Source organism: Phalacrocorax aristotelis, chromosome 12 (assembly GCF_949628215.1).
Source record: "Phalacrocorax aristotelis chromosome 12, bGulAri2.1, whole genome shotgun sequence".
In the NCBI taxonomy this organism is placed as follows: domain Eukaryota; kingdom Metazoa; phylum Chordata; class Aves; order Suliformes; family Phalacrocoracidae; genus Phalacrocorax; species Phalacrocorax aristotelis.
The window spans coordinates 7706939-7727618 of NC_134287.1; the positions used below are offsets into that span (position 1 = coordinate 7706939).

General features: G+C 60.6%; 1 protein-coding gene across 1 annotated transcript; it reads right to left on the reverse strand.

Annotated features, from left to right (window-relative positions):
• Nucleotides 1–6940: 6940 nt before the first annotated feature.
• PPRC1 (PPARG related coactivator 1) lies at nt 6941–20680 on the reverse strand. Its single transcript, XM_075107353.1, has 14 exons — nt 20503–20680; nt 16621–16764; nt 16322–16477; nt 15726–15842; nt 12590–15353; nt 12121–12174; nt 11648–11705; nt 11210–11277; nt 10247–11045; nt 8500–8679; nt 8264–8327; nt 7898–8019; nt 7603–7754; nt 6941–7279 (listed from the first exon to the last, which is right to left on the reverse strand). The coding sequence occupies exons 1-14, from the start codon at nt 20635–20637 to the stop codon at nt 7176–7178; spliced, it is 4917 nt and encodes a 1638-aa protein (XP_074963454.1). The 5' UTR covers nt 20638–20680; the 3' UTR covers nt 6941–7175.

Here is a 20680-nt window from a genome sequence, read left to right on the forward strand (position 1 = left end):
TGCTGCCTGGACCAAAGCCCCAGAGATAAGCACGCGTGGAAGCTGGCTGGGAGCACCCCGTCAGTAGGAGTGCAGGAAGTTGTGAAACACTGCTAGTAAAACAGGTCATTGCGAGGACATAAAAGGGGATGACGTGGATAAGATACGTCCTGAGGAGGTGTGAGAAAGGGTGGTAAAAAGGGCCCTGCACAGGTATTCTCAAGGGTTGGCTACAGAGGCACCAGATGCAGCCTTGAGTATGAACTGTGCTGTCTCTAAGGCTACAAGAAGAATTAAGAGTAGAAATTGTGATCACAGGAGCCTTTAATTTCCCAGTGAATGCCGGGCAACAAAGGGCGCCAGAATAGCAGGGCTCAGGTATCCTCTGACACAACTGAAAGCAAATTTCCTTTTTGATTCATTGTAACATAAAACACCACATTATTTCAGACACTGCTTCAGTGAATGGTGAGATCCCGCTATCAGTCAGGCAACAGGGCTGCAGGGAGGAGGAGACACCCAACGTCAGCAGAGCCTGCAAGGAGAGGGGTGGGGGAAGAGAGACACGAGCCAGCGGTCAAAACCCCGAAGTGGGGTTTACCCTGTTTCAGTAAGGGTTACCAGGGGAACACAGGGAGCAATGAGATACCTAATGAAACAGGAAGAGAGCAACAGAAGTTATACTTAGCCGAGGCTGCCGGTTTCTTAGACTAAGGCACTCAGTTCAGAGTTCAGGATGATGCACTACAAAACTGCGCCTCTCCTAAAGGTGAAGATGAGTCCCAGGGTTGGTGAAGACATGCAGGAGAGACGGCCCAAGCTGCATCAAAACCAAGCATGACTAGGCTGCAGGAAGGATATTAACCATGTATCTTGGGAATAAATTTGGGTTAGTAAATCCATTGGTAATTTCATCAGAAAGGCTAAGTGTGAACTCCCAAAACGTGGAGGCAGCATAGGGTTGGGAGGGACTGCAAGTGCTGAGAGAAGTGGTTCCTCACAGAGGAAGAAGGGGACCTTGACCTTGTTGAGGGACGGGGGAAGTCGGGTGAAATGTAACAGCAGAAAGAGTAAACTTAAACACATAGGGACCAGCAGGAAGGACGTTTGCTATAGACTGATGAAATGGAGGCACTGAAGGAATAAAAAACCCTTACTGCACTGAAGGATGAATGTGAAACAGCAGCGTGATGCTTCTGTGAAAAAAGAATGGCATGATGCTAGGATGGATCAGACAAGTTATTTTTAGCAGAGACAGAAACATTATTGCCATTGCGCAAGGCATTGTGAGACTTCTTCCAGAACAGCCTTGTAGCTCTGCATCCAGGAAGGATAAATTTACAGTGCACAGAAAACAACTATTTGGATACTGAGAGAAACAAGCACCAGCTGATGAAGATCTAGAAGAATTTGGCTTCTTCTGGCCAGGCAGAGGCTGAGAGGGGACAAATGTATTTCTGAAGAACCACTAAAAGAAAAATGTAAATAAGAAAGTGTTAAGAAAATCTTTAAGACATACAACAATGGCATGAAATAATTAATACGTTTAGATGGTGAATTGGAATGTTTCTAGCCCTAGCAGGAATGAAGTTCTTGGCCAGCCTTCCAGGAAGGGTAACAGGGCAAAGAAACCCAGATCAATTTAACTTACAGTTTGATAAAGATCCTTCTATAAACTTCTAAACAGAGGAGCCCTGCAGAGGAGCAGCTCGGCCTGGGACACAGCTCTTGGCTGGCCAAGTAGTCAGCAGTGCTAAGGTTGTTTGGAGGAGGTGCTGCTTCAACCCCAGGCTTCCAGGTTTCTGCTGGTCACTGTGAAGATGAAGAATAAACAATTTCCTCCTTAATTTGCTTCTAAAGGTACTGAGGTTTTCCTTCTTCTGGAGCACTAAAGACAAGCGCTGGGCCTCCTGCATTGGTGCTCCCAGCATTACAGTCGCAGAGGCCTACTCACATATTAGGCTTAATGTTATTGCCAGATTAGGGTCAGGAGGGAATTTTCTTGGATTGATAGAAAAATCGTGGTTGAGTTTTTTGTGTGGTTGTTGGGGTTTTTTTGTTCTGCTTTGGGTTGTGTTTGGTTGGGGTTTTTTTTGGGGGGGGAGGAGGGGGTTGGTTTGTTTTGGGATTTTTTTGCACTTCTCCAAGTTTACGTCTATTTTCTAGATCCTATGTAATTTTTTTCACAAATTCTCTGTCATCGCCAGGCTGCAAACCCTTAATCTCCCCTGCTTACTTCCCATGGCATGTTAGAGCTGCAACCTTTTTGCTAAGAGGAGTTAGGAAGCACTTGCCATGCCCGGTTTGTGGGGTGAGTGGAGCAGGTGTCCAGTTTAGAGGCACTGGCAGAACATTCATTGCATCTTTACTTCCAATTGCAGGACACTTGACTATGGGGTGACCCTGGAGGACTGCCCCAGTGTGAACACAAGTACACACAATGACTGCAAAGCAGCTGTAAGAGGGAACATGGGAATTAACCCAGGCTTTCAGCTGCACAAGCACAGATTTAAAGCACGTACAACCCCTGGCTGGCCTCCAGGACTTGCTTGCAGGCAGGCTGGGATTTGGGACGGGGGATGTGTAAGGGAGCAGAGAAGGTGTGAGAGTGAGGGAGCCCCAAACCGGCAGGCTCTGTGTGCCACAGGGGCATAAGCATCTCTCCCAGCTCTCAGGGGCTCCTCTGAGCCCACGCTTCCAGCACCAAACTCCCACAGCCCCTCTCTGCAGGTACCCTGAGCTAGGTGCCCCTGTGAGGCTCCCAATGCAGGGAGCCCAGCCTGGGGAGGCACAGCACCAGCCTCTGCCTTGGGTCAGGGCCTCTGAGCTCTTGGAAGCACAGGGTCAGCCTGAATCTCAAGGGCTGGTGGTCCCAAGGAAGAGTGTGAGTGCAAACAACAAGAAGCATTGCACAGCCAGGTTCATGCCTGGCACGTCTCCCCACGGGGGTCCCTGTCAGCTCTCTGAACATGTCAAGTTGGATCTTAGGTGTGAACATCCTAAGTGTGGAAAAGCACACCCACCTCATGGCAATGGGGGTGCTCAGCACCCGGCAGCATCCAGCCCCAAGGTCCCAGAAATACCTTTCCTGAGGATAAGTAGCTCTGCTGTTGCTGGGGAGATGCTGAGCTCTGCAAAGCAAAGGGGACAAGGGCTGTGCAGTCTCCAGCCCCGGACAGAGGTGCACAAGGAGTGCTGCTGTCAGACTCTCCAGGTGGCCATTTTTGCACATGGGGTCCAAACCAGCTTAGGCATGGAGCACAGGCCCCTCATCTTTCAGGTTTTACCCACAATGAAGGGCCACTCTGCATACCCTGCTAGCTGCATTCTAGCCTGGATATCATGTTCAGGACATGCTAATGCAAGAGGGAATGCGAAGGGAAAGGGAGGAGGAAGGTGTGAAATCAGCATCAGTCCCTTGGAATTTTGTTCCAGAAGAAAGATGCAGATGGCAGGGCCTGGTGCAGGGAGGGTTAGGGACAACCATGAGAGTGGAGTCTGCAACAGGAATGGAAAGGTTGAGAGTGCCTTGAAGAGAAATAGAGTGAAAACCCCAGCTTTGCTTAGTGACCTCTCAGAAAACACCCCCTATGTAGTCCCTAGCCATGGGCTGCTGCAGCTCGGGGCACAGCCACTCACACAGGCAGAGAAGGATGCCAAAGGATGCTGCAACTTGTAAGAGGAAGGTCGGCTGTCCTACATGCACCATACGCCTTGGGTGAAGTAGATTTCCTTCCAAGATACTTCTCCCAGGAGCTGAGGTCCTTACAAAGCCCCAGCTCTGCACCTCACCTCTGGCGTGCCTCTAGCAGAGGAATCCCCCACAGGTACCACTGACACCAGCAGGGCAAAAGCTGTTCATCAACTGCACCCTCACCTCTTCCAAAGGGCACCTGCAAGCTGAGGGGGACTATTCTGGGCCAGTAACATGGCTACCAGCAGGACTTGCCCATCAGTGTGTGCAGAGGAGAGCCAAGGCATGGCTCTGCCTTGGGAGCTCCACGTCCAAACTCCACATCAGGCTGTCTGCAGTGCAGCAGGGTGGGCCAGCTGGCACAGGGGAGGCACACGGAGCTACCAGCTGTTGAGCCAGGGGCCATCCACACACACAACTCCAACAAGAGCCAGAGACAGGCATGTCCCTCCTGTGTTAGAGCTCAGGGGACACATGCATGCTGCCCTGCTACCACGACAGCTATGTTCACCTCTGCGGCTGCAGGCTTGCCTGCTGGCTGCTGGGCTGAGCAAGGGATGTGTGCCAAGTGCTGCTTCTCACCGCTGTCCCCCAATCTTCTCCAGACAGCTCCTGCCAGCACCTACATGTCCAAAGAGCTGGCTGTGACCCGACTCCAGCTCTCCTGCCTCCTCTTTGCAGCAGCGCCTTTGCTGCTGGCTGGGTGGCAGGAAAACACCTTTCTGCAACTCTCTCACCCTCCACAGCAGACCTTAAATCAATAACCCCAGAACACAGGGCCAGGTTATTGCTAACGGAAACCATTAAACTGTAACACAGGGGGATAAAGCCAGCCTCTAACACTTGAAAGATTTATAGGGCACAACAGCAGGGTGTTAATTCTTTTGGCAAAACATACGCTTCCACACCCCCTGCCTTTCCTCACCGGCAGGAACGAGAGGGGACCATGTGCAGCCCAGCTCCAGGAACATAAGGATGCAGCTGTGCTCGCGCTGTAGCCAGCGGAACACATATTTTGGGGACGCTACACTCACAGGGTTGCCCAAATGCACACGCCTCCAGTCCATGGGGTAGCACATCCCCGGTGGTCCCAGGGGTTGTTCTGCCAGGGGATGTCCCCCACATCCAGCTCCGGCTTCACTGTGACATTCCCAGCTCCTGCCTGCTTCCACAGCTGTAGCAGAGGTTCAAGAAAAGGCTGTGAAGAAACTTGAACACCAGCTAAAGCAGTTGAAGAAGGCAACCCAGCTTTTGGGCTCACAAGCCTTTCTTCAGACCTGAACCAGCCTTTGGCTTGTGGGTGTTTTTGCAGCACTCTTCCCTGCAATAGTCTTGCTTGGGTCCACATACCACCAGTGCTGCTGTGGCAGCTCAGAGACCGGGGAAACGCTTGTCAGCACCGTGATCAGCCCAGCTGCCCTGAGCAGGAGCGGAGCTGTATGTGTGCTGCAGCAGAAGAGGTTTGCACAGCATCCCAGAAAAGGCCACTCACACCCTCCTTTTGAGTCCCTGCTGGGCACTGGCTTTTACCCCCTCCTGCCAAGCCAACAACTCTGGGAAGAGCTGCATTACTGATTAACAGCCCCCTGCCTGCCTCCCTGCACCCTCCCTCTCACACCTTTGCCTGCAGCCACCTCCTGGGACCCTCCTTTGTGCAAAGTCCAGGGCCAGGCAGGAGAGCTGGGTGGGAGCTTGCCCCAGGGCTCACCCCACTGGCAGCCTCACTGCACCCCACATACCTGGGGTACTGCAGAGGCCTCCCAGGGCCAAGCTACAGAGAGGCACAAGTCACCTGGCGTGCAGGCAGGAGCAGGAGCATCCCCCTCCATCCAGGGAAGCAGAGAGGGCACAAGTGGGCTCCAGACACCGTGCTAATCCTGGACCGTAAGATTGCTGCAGCACACCCCAGGCACACCCCAAAAGGGCCTCAGGGGCCTGAGCATGATCCAAGTCACAGTATCAGCACTGGCTTGGCTGAACCCCCCACTCTGCGTCACACCCCCTGGTCACCCCACTGTGGGTTTATTGCTGCTATTCCCCTCCCTGCTCTCTCACCAAAGGAGTGGGTGCTGCCTCTATCAAGCAAGAGGTCTGGGGGGACTTTGACCAGCCCCATCCCACCGCAAGCACTACAAGGAGTCCTGGGGATGTCCATCCCCTTTCCCATCCCCTCCCTCCAGGCTCCCCCAGCTCTGCAGAGCCCAGCTGGCTACTTGTGGGATCCCCCACCCCCAGGGTGTGCTCAGAGGGGGCCCAACTGGGCATCACTGCACCCTGCCCAAGCCTGTCCCAGTCCCGAAGCTGAGGTGCTTGATACTATCTCAGTTCCCAGCCTGCACTGCCAGCTCAGCCCTGCTCCAGTGCTGAGGATTCCCAGCCTTGTCCTAGCCCAGGAGCAGTCTGCAGCAGGGGATTTCTCTGGCTGCCAGCACAAGAGCAGGGTGTGGGGGCCCAGCACTGCTGGCACAAGGAGAGGTACAGGCAGCAGGACCAAGCACACTCCCTTGGGCACTGCCTGGGATCGCCTTCCTCCTCCACATGCTACAGTGCATGGGAGGGCCTGGACAGGCATCCTGCATCCCCTCACCATCACTGTCCATCCTTCCTCTGGCAAGTGCCATCCCGCTGTGCTCTGCCCACCGTGAATGCCTGGAACCAACCCCTCTGCAGTCACACCAACACCTTTCCCTTGGGGACACCCAGAGGTGAGGTGTCAGACATCTCTCTCCTTGTGGCGAGCTGGAGCAAAACCACCAGGCTCAGAAGGGACAGGCAGACACCGTGGTTGTGCATGCTGCCCTCGGAGCAGACAGAGCCCTGCCCGTGCTCCTGCCACGGGCTAAAGCCCCCTGCGCTCCAGCCCGCAGCAGGGAGCAGCAGTGGACGAGGATCATGCACTGCCCCTCCGTGGCCACCAAGGGAGGTGCAGGTAGGCCCACAACCCAGCTGGGGGCCTCGGGGCTGAGGGTCCTGGGTCCTTGCTCCAGCAGAGCCCAAGAAACAGTCACAGGGGTCTGCGCTTCCTGTCCTCAGAAGAGGTGTTCACCCCGTGCCAGGCCATTTGGGGGCTGCCACAGACCCCTCAGAGCAGCTCGGTGACCCCAGTCCTGCCCTGCTTTCCCCAGACACCCCTCCTGCACCCAGTCCCTGACCTGTGCTACGTCTTAGGGGGCCAGAGGCTAGCACAGAGCCCCTGGGGTCCCGAAGCGACACAGCCCGAGCCCATGCCTGCAAACGGCCCGCGTGAAGGAGGAGACGAGGCAGTGCTGCTGTTTGGGCATCCGCATTTATTATGTGGCTGGGCAAGCCCAGGGCTGCCACTCGCCTGGGCCCTGCCGGTTGAAGGCAAATGACCCATCCTCCTTAAATATTGGTTATAAAACAAATTTCTTTTTTTCCTTTTTCTTTTTCTTAAAAACCCCATCTCTCTCTCTCTCCATACTTTTTTTGTCTTTTATATTTGAGTATAAAAGTGGGGGCGGGCGCTCCGCCTGGCCTGCTGCTACCTCCGCAGGCTGCGCTGTGCCTGCCGCAGCAGCGTGTCGAAGTCCAGAGAGTCGAACTTGCTCTTGACAGGGGCTGGGTCGAAATCCTCCCGGTTTGAGTCTAGAAGACACAGGGAGAGGTTGCCTTGAACCACGGGGACACTGGCACAGTTCCGGCCATCCCTGCAGCAGCTCCTTCCCATCTTGCTGCATGTGCCAACCGCTAGACCCAGAGTTAGGCTGATGGAAGACTGGGCCCAGCCTCCATCACAGCACTGGAGGGATGGGGAGCCCCTGTCCAACCTCCCCTTGGGGCAGAGCTATCCCTACACATGGCCCTGCCCAGCCAAGCCTGACTGACCCCAAGGATGGGGACCTCTACACCTCCGGGAAGGATAGAAGACCCAGGATGCCACCCTCCATCTTGGGGGCTGCACGACTCACCCAAGTCAGCATAGTTCCTCCTGCAGAACTGCCGGCGGCCGCCAAAGCACAAGTCGAAGGGCTGCTCATCCGGGCGCCGCAGCTTGTGCCCGCTCTCAATGGCAGCAAAGGCTTCCTCAGCATAGCGGTAGGTGACAAAGCCATAGTTGTCCCTGGAGCCAGAGAAGGAGGAGAAGGAAGGTCAGCGGCAATGCAGTATGTTTGTCCCCCATGGTCTGCACTGTCCATTTAATGAATGGGAAGAGGGCCAAGAGGAGCCTGGGAAGGGGCTGCCCCATGTCCCCGCAGCTCTCACCCCTCGGAGCGGAAATGCAGGGTGCACTCCTCGATGTCCCCGAAGACAGAGAAGCGGTGCCGCAGCTCTGACCGTGTCATCCTGCTGGGGATCTTGCCAATAAACACAACTCGCCGCTCCTCCTGCGGGCAGGGATGCACCGTCCCGTGAGATGGGAGTGGAGGGACTCGGTGTCTCCGAGCTGCCCCGGTGAGCAGGGCCTCCTGCACAGAGCACCCTCCCTGCCTCGCCACCCGTCACACCATGCCCTGGCCAGAGCCTCCCACCAATGCTGTCTGCCAGGCTGCGACCCCACGGCTTCCTGAAGTGGAGGGGCTGGGGACCCACAAATCTCCAGCCCCAGCTTCCCAGCTCTCCAGCACTCACTATTGCACGTTCCTTCTGGAGGATCCTCTGCCTTTGGTAGTGGTCCTGTGCGTCGTAACTGTATCTGGCAGGGCAGAAACCAGACACATGAGCTACAGGGTCATAGAGGTGCCAGAAGGGAGTGATCCCAGACACAAGGGAGATACTGAAGGAGCGGGTCCACCCCTGCCCAGGACACAGGAGATGGGGAGATGGGCTGAGAGGAGCTTACACCCCTGCAGGGTGGCCACACTTACCTTCTCCGCCTGTTACTCCTCCTGCGGGGCGAGGGGGAGCGGGAGCGGGACTGGCTGCGGGACGTGGACCTGGACGAGTAGGACGACGTTGATGATGAGGATGAGGACCTGTCCCGGGACCTGCCACACGACCCACAGCTGGAGCGGGAGGAGGAGCTGTGGGAACATCTTGAGCGGTACCTGGCGGAAGGAGAGACACGGCTCAGTGCCAAGCCCTCCCCATGCCCAGCACCACGAGGCTCTGGAGAGGAAGATGACCCCCATTCTCCCCAAGGTACCCCACTTAGACAGGACGCGTCCCCAGGATGAGCAGGGCTACGGAAACCTCTGCCAAAGTTTGCCGGGGCAGTAACAACACTACAGAGAGGTTGCTCCACTTGGCTCCAAACACCGCAGTGAAAAGGGAGCAGGCTCACAACAGGTACTGCCTCTGAAGAGTAAGAAATAGCCGGGGGGAACTGTGCAGCACGTGGCCTCGACCAGGCAAGGGCCCAGGAATGCCCAGGGCTGCCAGGCTGAGCCCCACATGGTGCACAGGATGACACTGGGGCCATCATGTCCACACTGCACTCAACCGCTGTGCGAATGGATACCACACGCGCTTCTGACCACAGTGAGGGCGGTGGCCTGCCTGGGACGGGGCTGGGTTCTGTGTCCACAGCCTCCTGCCTACAAGAGCTTCTCTGGCAGGGCCAGGCAAAGCTGAAGGGCAGCAAGACCGAAACCCGTCTGGGATCAAACTGTGCTGCCTCCAGCCAGCAACAGAGTCCCTCTCTAAACATGTTGCTCACGGGTTGTCCCTGCCATAGGCAAACCCAGGCCCAGAGCGGGGAGTGCTGGCTGGTACTGCCATGTATTCTCCTAGAGGACAGCAGCTCGGCACACGTCCATGGGGACGTTTCCTAGCACAGGACCAGATGTATCCGCTGGGAAGCCAGGCCAGACAGGGCAGGTCCCTGAGCTGCACATCCCTGGGACATGGCCTGGGACATGTGCCCTTCCCAGCTCCAGCCTCCACACTTACTTGCCACCGATGGAGAAGCCTTAGCTGGACAAGCCCTTCATGCCCAGAGACCTGGGATGTCTCCAAAAGTGGCTGAATGCCCAGGGGAGGGCAGATGAGGGATTCCTCACCAGCTCCAGTGCCTCCCACCCCAGCTGGGACAGGCTGTGCATCACTCAGATGCACAAGGACTCCAAAAGAAATTAGTCCCGCAGAGACCAAGCCGCCCTACTTTTCTATGCAGCCACCTCCACAAGGAGCAGGGGGAACCTCTGAGGCAGCCAAGCCAGATGCATTTTTCTCTGCTTGCCTCCAGCAGCTCCCTGCTGCCATTGTGGCTCCTCTCATTTCTACACCTAGGGCTGTACCAGCCCCACAGCACAAACACCAACGCCTCCATTAACACCCCAGCAAACACATCCAAAAGCGAAGGTGCAGCCAGGGACCCATACCATGGTGCTCCAGGAGGGGTAAGCAAGCCTGGCTCAGAGGTGGCTTTGCAGGAACACCTGCCTAGACATGGGGTTCAGCTAGACACCCACTGCCCTGGCAGAGTGTCACAGCAGCTCTCCTGGTCTCTGCTGCTCACGGTGAACAAGACACCCCTTCAGGGGGGCCACAAGGACAAAAAGGTCAGATATGGCCATCAGATAGGTCCATAAAGAGGTGTCTGGGCACTCTCACGAAAGACTGGCCACCAGGCAACTGCCCAAAGAGCAGGCAGGCAGACACTCTACCGCTTACCTTCGCCACCGCTTTGGTGGTGGGGAGAATGACCGTGACCGGGATCGGGAGGATGAGGATGAAGACGAAGATGAGGACTCACTAGCTCCATCCGAACTGGAGCTGAAGGAGCGGCTGGCACGGCTCCTGCCAGCCCTCCAGCTGCCAGCAGAGGGGCTGGGCGAGTCCCGCGGTCTCTGGTAGCAGCGCAGGGATCTCTTAGCAGCAGCATGGCTGGGCTGGGCACCAGGAGTCCGCATCTCCTGATCCCGGCAGGGGGAAGCGGCTGGAGACAGGAGCACCGAGGTGGGGGGGCTTCTGCACCCGGCGGTGGCCTTGTTGGGGACGCTAGTCCGATAATCCAGGGGGGCTAGGGAGGCCGCCCCCAGGGGCTCCTGGCTGGGCCCCGTGGTGGTGGTGGTGGCTGGCGGGGTGGGCTTGGGCTGGTCCAGCGTCCGTTTGGTTAAGGAGGAGATAGGTTTGATAGTGATGTCCCGGTGGTGTTTGACGTTCCAGCGGGAGCCACCCTCGGTGGGGGGCTGCGTGCTGGGGCTGCTGTTGCTCTCTGGCCGTGCTGTACCCGGGATGCAGTAGTCATGGTCTCCTGAGCAGACGTGGCTGGGGGCTGAGCTGGCAGGGGCCGATGCCGGGCTCTTCCCCTGAAGCTTGCTCTGGGGTAGCAGCTTGGCTTTCGTCAGCTTGGCCATCTTCTGGGGCCCTTCCTGGAGCGTGGACCCGGGCGACTTGGCCTTGGCCAGCAGCGAGACAGCAGGCAATGGCTTCCAGAGCTGGTGGGGGGGCGTCGCTGGGGGAGTGAGGCCTGCAAGAGCACCAGAGAGCTTTCAAGAGCAGCCCCTTGCTGCAGTGCACCCAGCTGGGGCTCCCTCCCGGCCCACCTTCCCTCAAGCCCTGGGATCTCCCCACAGCCCCACAACAGCCCCTGCCCAGGCACGGTGGGCTCCCTCGCCTCACTCTGACCATTACCTGCCACGTTGGCCAGCTCAGAGGCCTGCAGGCTGTCTGGGGGCTTCTTGTCTTGCTGGGTCTCAGGCCTGAAAAGGGGAGAAGAGCTTTATCAAACACAGTGGCCAAAATCCAGCCCCAGTCCCCACACCTGAGGCACCTGCCCGAGCTGCCCCCCTGCCCAGACAGGGGGAACAAAGGATCTGAGAGAGCTGCAAGGATGGAGCTTGTGCAGCCTGGTCATACCCATCACTGATTCTCCCAGTTTTTTCCCTCTCAGTGCCAGCTCTAGCCCCCAGCCTAGCGAGGAGCTCAGCTCCTCCGGGGCAGCGGATGCAGACCCCAGCAGTTTGGACCCTGCCAGAACCAAGAGCTGCCCCATGGCCCCGCTGAAGGCAGGGCTCAGACCTCTGCCAGGCTCCATGTTGGGGCACTGGCTGCGGAGGACTCAGTACTCACCCAGAGCTCCCCGCTGGCCGCCTGTCCTCAGGGGGCTGCACAGGAGCCTCCTTCTTGGCTGAAAAGACAGCAGGTGGGTGAGGGTGGTGAGAGACTGGGGCTGGAGGGAAGGGAACGGACCCTGCATACAGGGGGGACACAGAGCACCCCAGGCACAGCCAGGGAAAGGCTTCACGGTGCCCCAACCCAGCTCCCTGCAGAAGAACTCTTGCAAGTCCCCTTTCCTTCCCAGGCTCTTCACCACCTCATTGCCCACCCTAGGGACTCCCGACTGCTTTCACAGGCCAGGAGAGAGATGGGGGCAGAGACACCCCCAGCACAAGGCACCCAGGCAGGGTAAACACCAGCCTGCAGGCAGCAGTGTCCCGGCTCCCCCACTCCCACCCTGCCGCAGGGAGCACAGGCAGCCCAGGGAGGCTGGTGTGGCACAGAGGGAGCCCTGCAGGGGACAGCACAGCACGCCGCAACCGCACCTTCAGACTTCTCAAACTGCTCCAGCAGGCTGGACAGGTCGGTGGCTTCGATCCCTGGGCCAGGGAGAGAGCACGCAAGTCTGGTCAGCCAAAACCTTCCCGGCACCACAGGGATGCACCCCAGCCCCATCCTCCCCCTGCATCAGCCTCCCCGGGTGACAGGGTAAGCGCTGGGGAGGAAAAGCAGCAGCAGAGCGCGCAGCAGCTCCGCATCTCCCACAGCAGTGACAGGAGCACCCGGCTCTGCAGCCCCAGGAGGGACAAGTTTGGACACAGCAAGCCCAGACCATCCACTGGAAGCAACATCCTCGCAGGGTGCTGGGAAGAGACTGCAAGCCCATGGGCACAGCTTTGCCACCCTCACCCCCAGAAGTGCCAGGAACCCGTCCCGCTACCTGGGCTGCCAGCAGCACCACAGCCTCACCAGCTGGCGATGCTCACCCCAGCACCCCGCACCCCTCCTGCTCACCGATCTCGCTGATGAAAGCTTGCACGATGTCCTTGCTGCTGTTGCTGGGCTGCGCTGGGATGAGGAGTGGCTGGTGCCTCCATGGCCGTGTGGCAGGTGCCTTGGTGGGCAGGCTGCTCTCTCGACCCACTTTCAGGGGTGGTGCTGCAGCCTGGGAGGCAGATTTGTGGCTGGATGGCTCCTGCCCAGCAGCTGCCTTGGACTCCCGCAGGGCTTTCTCCACTGCCCCCTTGCCCAGCCCTGCAGCCTCCTCCACAGGGTGGGTGCCTGGGGGCTCCCCAACAGGGCCAGTAGCAGAGGATACCTCCGCAGGGCAACAGATGGCAGCTGGGGGTGCCTTTGGGAGCTGGGGGGGAGTTGCAGCCTGGGACTCCTCCAGAGGCTCAGTGGAGGCAGCCTGGGGGGCTGCCGTGTGCTGGGCTGGAGCTGCAGGAGGGACACTGCCGGGCTGGGCAGCGGCAACCAGTGGGGCTGCCAGGGGCTGGGCAGGTGCCGAGGCCGGAGGGACCTTGGGGATAGAGCTCTCCCCTGCCAGCCGTGCCTGCCTCCTGGGGTCCGACACCCTGCTGGTAGCCAGCCTGGCTGGGCCACCTGCAGCGCCTGTCTCACTGGCCGGGGTGGCAGGTGGCTGGGTGGGGAAGGCCGGTGGCTCTGGGCAGCTGAGTGCCAGGGTGGTGGGAGGCTGCCCGTGCAGGAGGGCTGTGCTGGGATGGCCACCAGCTGGGAAGGTGGCAGCGCCCTGCATCACCACTCCAGGGTCCCCGTACGCCAGGGGAGGCACCGGAGGCGGCATGGGGATTCCTGGCCAGTAGGATGGCGGTGCCCACCCTACCGGAGCATAGGGGCCGCCAGGGCCAAAGGGAGGTGGGGGCGGCACGGCCGGCGGCGGCCATGCCATTGCTGGAGGCGGGAGGCCAGGCACCATGTGAAATGTACTGGGGGAGCCGGCACTGGGTGGCGGGGGCAAACCATGGCAGCCCACGGGCGGCGGGCCAAAGCAGGGCCAGGAAGGCACTGGTGGGTAAAGGGTGTAAGCACCGGCAGAGGCTGGAGGCATCCCGGCAGGGGCCGCCCCAGCAGCTGGGGGCACATTTGGCACAACAAAAGGCATTGGTGTCGATGGGGGTGGTGGAGCTGTGGTGGGTGCTGGAGCTGAAGCCGGAGCAGTGGGAGCTTTGCGGGCAGAAGGGACAGCAGTGGGGCTGGTGGGTTTCTCCGGGCTCTTCTGAGCGCTGGCCACCTCGGTGACAGGGCACACAGGCAATACCAGGCAGGGGATCTCTGCCAGCTCTGTCGGAGGCTCAGGGACGCTGGGCCACTTGCTGGCCGCTTGCTTCTCTCCATCTTTCTTGCCGCCCAGGCTGGGCTGGCGGTGCAGCATGCGCATGCGGTATTCCCGCAGGCTCAGGGCCTTGGGCTTGGCTTCCTTGGGCAGGCCCTCGCTCGGCTCTGCTGCTGGCACGCTCGGGGGGGGCTCCAGCCCCACGCCTTGCTCCGAAAGAGGAGAGGCAGCCTCCAAGACCCTGCTGCCCTGTCCAGCGGCCAGCTGCACATCCCCTTTGCCCTCAGCCTGGTCCGCCGGGCCAGGACACGCTGCTACTGGCGGCTCCTCCACATTTGGTGTGGTCTTCTCCAGAGCTACCACAGTCTCAGCCTTCTCTGGGGCTACACTCGCCGTTTCTGGCACTAGCTCCTTCTGCAGCTCCTGCTGTGCTTTCTCAGGCAGGGAGGCCCCCGCCGTGCTCCGGGGCCTGCCCCGGGGCCGCGGTGCCCGCTCGGCATGCAGCTCCATCTGCCCCTCCTTCCGGGCTTGCTCCAGCTGCCGCGCCAGGAAGTCTGAGACCTGGACAGAGGGATGTGCTGCCCGCCGCCGGCTGGTGGGCGGCTGGCCCGGGGGCTGCCCAGAGCCAGCCGAGCGGAGCCTGTGGGCCACACAGTCCCTGCCTGGCCTGGCCTGCTCGCTTTGGTCTTCCTCCGCTTTCTTTTTCCGACTCTTTCTTGCTCTCTCACGGCCGCGTCCCTTTTCGGTGCCCTCGCGTTTGCTGCCTGCCAGTGCCTCTGTGCTGCGCTGGGAGCTGCTGTGAGGGCTCCAGGCTCTGGGTGCTGCTGTCTCCGGTGGGGACGTGCTCTCCGGGGTAGTGCAGGAGGGCTCCTTCCCAGGCAGCTTCTCCTCCTTCCCCTCCTCCATCCCATTTTCCTGGGCTGGAGCTCTTGACAGCTCCTCTTGATCCTCTGGTATTGCATCTCCAGTACCCTCCTCTGCTCCCAGGAGGTGGGGGTCCTGGTCAGGGAAGCTGGGGGCCAGCGGCTGCAGCACCACGGGGATCTCCACGCTTTCCCCCTCACCAGGCACAATTTCCAGCAAGACGGGACCGCTTAGGAGCTCCTTGGCCACAGGCTCAGTCTCGGGGTCCAGGCACACAGTGAAAGTGGGCAGGCAGTAGGGGTGCATGGACTTCACCAGCTCACTCAGGGACACGTCCCCTGTGTTGATGATGCAGGGGTCTTCCTGCTCCTCCAGCGCTGCCCCGGCCCCACTAATGCAAAACTCTGCAGCCTCCATGCTTCTGTCTAGCTTTGGGCTCAAAGCAGCTGCCTCCTCCTCCTCTTCCTCTCCATCACTGCGCTGGGGCAGGGGCTGCTCTCGGGCCCGGTGCCAGCCCAGCTTCCTCTCTACCCTCGGGGTGCTGCAGATTTGCTTCTTTGGCAGCGCTGGGTCCTCAAGGCTGTGAGGGGCACGGTCCCAAGCCAGGTCTGTGTCGGTCTGGGAAGGGGATCCAGAGTAAGCATCAGCTCCTGGGCTTTTACCTGAGCCCCCCAGGCTCAGCCAACTGTGGGGCTGCTGCAAAGCCCCATGGCAGATGAAATACATTTGACTCCCCGCAGTAAGATACAGCAGAGCTGGAAACCTGCTATCCCTACAGGGGCATCCACAGCATCCCCAGTCCCACAGCTCCCAGCAGCCAGGGCAGTCCCTGCTCCCACTGCCACCTGTGCCCTGCAAAGGCATCGCTTCTGGGTGAGGATGCCTCTGCTGGGTAGGCAGGCAGGGGCCAGGGTGTCAGCAGCAGGGACACAGTTACCCCAACACCACCCCCAACACTGCTTCTTCAGCTTCCCCTGCTCAGCTGCTCACCTTCCCAACCACAGAGATGTTGCTGCTGCCGCTCAGAGGCCTGAGAGCCTTGGGCTGCTCCAGGGCAGGGCTCTCGCATTCCAGCGATGGCCGGGATAAGCTGAGAAACTTCTGAAACTGGAGAGAAGGCAGACAGAGTGTGAGGCAGCAGCAGGTTTCTGCGGCCAGAGGGGACAGGCCACCCCGGCCCTGCAGCAGCCATGCATGTCACCCCACAGAGCCCAGGAGCACGCCCAGCCCTGTAACACCCACAGCGCGTGCAGCCCCCCGTTGGTCATGCACAGGACAGTGTGCTGCTTCCCAGACCATCCAGCACATCTCTGGCTCTACACCAAGAGCCAGTGAAGACACTCTTCACCCTCAAGGTGAAGACATGGCTCCCCAAGCCTGCACAGGAGCCCTGGGAATGTCCAGGACTGGCTCATCCCTCCTCTCAGATTGCTGGTCACGGGGATTGTCCCAGGGCACTGGGTACCAGGGTCCCACTGCCTTGGGGCACCCACCATGCCAGGACCTGGAAGGAAGGGTCTCTTCAGAGCCCTGCCTGAGCATTTCCCACCATTTTGGGGCCAGGCTGGCTCTGCCCCACAACTCACTGAGGGGTTCTCCCGCTCCCGAGGCGAGGTCAGCAGCTCCGCATCCATGATGGTATCAAAAGGGGACAGGGTCTCATCGTCCGTGCTGTCCAGGATCTCGGTGATGGCAGTCAGCAGGGACAGCTCGTTCTGCGCATCCAGGCAGGCCTTGCTCTGCTGCAAGGGCAGTGGTGGTCTCAGGGGGCAGCGGGGCATGGCCATGGGACCCAGCCGTGGGGGATGCTGCCGCCACCCCCACCCATGTTACAGCCGGGGCCCAGCCCAGCCATTGCTTCCCACACCCGTGCGTGGGCTCCCACCTCGCTCAGAGAGAGGTCCTCGATGATGGAGATCACAGAGGAGTCAAGATAGTTCTGCATTGTCCCGAGGATCTCTTCAGCCTCCAAGATGGTTTCTGCATCCAGCGACGTTAAGTTCAGGTCATCGTCCTCAAGGGAAAAGCACTGTTGAGGAGCAAGGGGAGCCCGGTAAACACTTTGCAAAGCACCGGGACCAGTGCCAATCTCCTCCACAGCGCGTGTGGGCTCCCGACAGCCTGCCCTGCAAGCAGCGGCTAAGCTTACTGCTGCACCCCCAGCACCCCCAAACATGGGGGGGGGGGCAGGCAGGACACGGCCGCACTGCAGGTCAGAAGATCGCACACCGTCAGAAGATATTACAGGATCGGGAAAGCAGAATCGATAAACCCCCAGCAATTCCCAGGCTCTGCCCAGCACCACACATCGCTTGTGCTGGACTGGGAGGGGAAAGGCAGGCTCCCCCCACCACGCAGACTGTCACGCGCTCCTCCGACTCTGGCTGTCGGCGCTTCAGATAAGCCCAAAAAACATTACGAAATTCATAACAAAAGTGCGGGAGTCAGCAACAGGGATGCAGCCGGCTGCCGCTGCGGGGGCCCTACCCTGACACCTCTACTGCAAGAGGACACAGGCTGTGCTCATGATTCAGGATCAAACCGGCTCTGTTGCTGTTCTCCCTTCAAATTACCAGCCCCACATCCTTTCCAGACCACCAGCCAGCTCCAGGGATGTTCAGGTAACGCTGGACAACTTCAGGAACGTCTTTGCTCTGCACTCCACGGTGCCACACAGTGCAGGGCAGCCAGAAAAAGTGATATGCCAGGCAAGGGCAGGGGCTGCAGCCCCCAGCTGAGTAGAGCCACCAGACACTCAGCGTCTGCCAGGAGCAGAGGGGCAGCACAGACGTGTCACTGGCACGAGACAGGACACAAATTCCTGTTTGCAGATGGGCTTAGGCAGAGATAACGCAGGCAGGGAAGATAAGGGCACCAAGGACGGAGCCCTGGGAGAGCACACCTCCCTCCCAAAGCTGGCGGGGAGCAGGCAGCTCCCCCACAGCAGCAGAGACAGAGCAGAGACAGAGCAGCAGAGGGAGAATTTGGCCGAACCCTTAGGGATGCACTTCTGATGCGGCTCACCTGCGTTTCTCGCAGGTACCACAGCTCACACAAACCTGAACCCACGCAGGACAAAACACCCCCCATCCCTGTACAAGACCTGCCCATACTTTGAAAAAGAGGGAAGCTGCACCAGAGGGAGAGCAGGCATTTCACTAAATAGGTGGCAGCACTAAAGCCATGTGCCCAAACCCCTGGGGCTCTTCAGAGACTTGCCCCCATCAGACAGAGCAGGCACCTCTGGCTGTGCACAGCCCCATGCAACCCTGGAGCACGGCAGCCAAGGACCAGGCTGGGAATCCAAGCCAGGACCCCCATGGCAATGCCCTGCATCCACCCCAGCCCAAATACCCCCAGCTTGTGATCGCGCATCAACGTGGCAGCCCCCAAAGAGCAGGAGCCTGCAGTGGTTTGGGGCTCAGCAGGTGGCTCAACAGCTGGGACACCCTCTCCCAGGGCTCTCCACCTGGAACTGGAGCCCACCAGTGACACAGGGCAGTGCTTCACCCCGTCATACGGATCAGGCTACGGAGCAGTTTTACGCTCAGCATCTCCAGTCCCCTCCCTCGGCCAGCGCTGGCTGCAGAGCCCTGCTGGCAGCCGTCTACAGCACAGCCTGGCCGCGATTCCCAGCCAATCCTCCTGGAGATACTGGGAGGAGCAGGGAAGCACACCCAGGCTCGCACACCCAGCACTGCCAAGCGCCAGCGTGCAGCCCTGAGTCAGCGGTGACCGGCAGGCAGAGGCACCAGGGCTGCAGGAGGAGCTGGCAGGAGGGATCTCGTGGAGCATCAGCAGCCCAGGGATGTGGGGGCTGGCTGACAGCACGGGGGTCCAGGGTATGCCCCTGGGGTTGCATGGCCCTGCCCATCTTGCCACAAGGCTGGCTCTCCCCAAAGGCAGTGTCTAATAAGAGGCTTCCAACTGTGACCGGCACTGGATGTTTGGAGGGAGGGAGGGAAGGAAAATTCTCCCACTCAAACGTCCTCTTCCTGCGGTTCCTGCCTGCAGCCCAGGAGGGAGGGAGGGCGGGCGATCTCCCAAGCCCTCCTCGACTCCTTTGACTCAGCGCCTCGCAAGGAGTCCCACAGTCCCACAGGCATGAGTCACCAGAGAATGAAGCTATGTTCCCCCAGGACTCCCTTTGATCCACCTGGGGCCGGGCACCTCTTTTAGCCCTCACCACTGTGCGTTGGGGCGGGGGTACCAACCAGACCAGCCTGCTCCCGCATCCCTGCCTGCTCTCCTCCCTACCAGAGACCTCTGCCCCTCCCTATCTCAGGGAGGGGACACCCACCATGCCCTCCCAGCTCCCTGTGACTGTCTTATGCGCAGCAGGGATGAGGTGGCAGGTCATGGAGATTTTCAAGGACAGGCTTGGGCTCAGCCCACACCGTGCCCAAGCAGCCAGTGCCACCAGGGAGAAGGGAGGATGCCCGCAGCCCCAGAGTGAGCTTCAGGCACACGGGGACCTGGGATTTGAGCCAAGAGCTTGAGATGGAGATGGCCTGAGCATGGTCACCAGCCCCTGCAGCACCCAGCTGGAGCTGGGGACATCAGGCTCGGTACTGTGGTACCCAGGAGGCACAACCAAGGCCTCCGCTGGCAGCTGCCCATCTAAGCCACACTGGTGATGTGTGACACGCGTGCCCAGCGTGCTGTGCCGGCGCTACACCCCAAGCAGAGAGAAGTCATCCTCCCCATGCTGGCCATCAGCAGGCTGCCAAGGCAGCTCTCACCTGGCCAGAGCTGCCGGCAAGGCCACAGGGCAAGCCCGGGAAGTCAGGGGGCTCCAGCCAACCCGTGCAGCACCGGCAGAGGATGCTCTGCAGGTTCCTCAGCTGCTTTTGGGAAGCATCAGGCTGCGACACACCTCTCCTCCCCAAATGCAGACAGCTCCCTGTGCATCAGGGAGAGGCAAGACAGGCTCGGCATCCCCTCGCCCGGGTCGGAGTGGGGGGCCTCCCCCAGCAGCCCCCGGGACAGCCCCCCCAGCCCGGCAAGAGCACCCTGGGAGAGGCAGAAGCATGGGGCTCCCCGAAATCCCAAACAGGTGACCCCAGGGGCGCTGCACCCCACGCTCCCCATCCAGATAGCATCCCACCCTCACCCAGCGCCCCAGCCCGGCACCGGCAAGGTCCCATCGGGGCCGGTGACACCGTGGGGGGCAGGGACGCTGCGCACAAGCGACAGCACCGCGGCCCCGTCCTGCCCCGGAGCGGGAGACGCTTCCCCGGCGATAAACCCCTGCTTCCCCCGGGATAAGTCCCCGGTGCAGCCCTGGAAAGCTCACCCGCCCTCCACCGGGAGCCCCTGCCACCGAAACCGGCGAGTGTCGATGCCCCACACCGCGCCCCCCCTCCCCGGCCGCAGGTGGCGGAGGGCGGCGCTAGGATAGAGGGACCACGGGAGTGGGGGGACGGGACACGCGGCCGGCGCCCCCCCGACCCGCACACCCCAGGGGCAAGGTGTCACCTCCCGCGGGGGACACCAAGACCCCCGCCACGGCGGGTCCCGGGGCCGTACCGCCCCCTCCCCCCCACCCCCAGTAGGGTTCCCCGCGCCCGTGCCGCCGCCGCCGCCACCCCCCGCCCCGGCGGTAGAGCACCGGGCGGACGGGATGGCCGCCCCCAGCCCACGCAGGGCCCCCCGCCCGCCGCCGGCGCGGCAGGCCCGCTCCCGGCACACGTGGTGCTGCCGCCGTGGGAGCCGCCCCGGCCTCCACGTGTCACGGCGCGGCCCGTCGCGCCCCACCACCGCCTACCTGCAGGGGGCTGCCGGCGCGGAGGGGCAACACGCGTGGGGTTCCGCCACCCGCCAACCCACGCGGAGCGGCCCCGACGGCGGCACCGCCGGCCCCGGCAGCAGCGGGCACCGCTCCGCCCCGCAGCGCCGCCATCTTGGCGCCTCCGCTCCCAGCGCGGCCACTGCCGCCGCGGCAC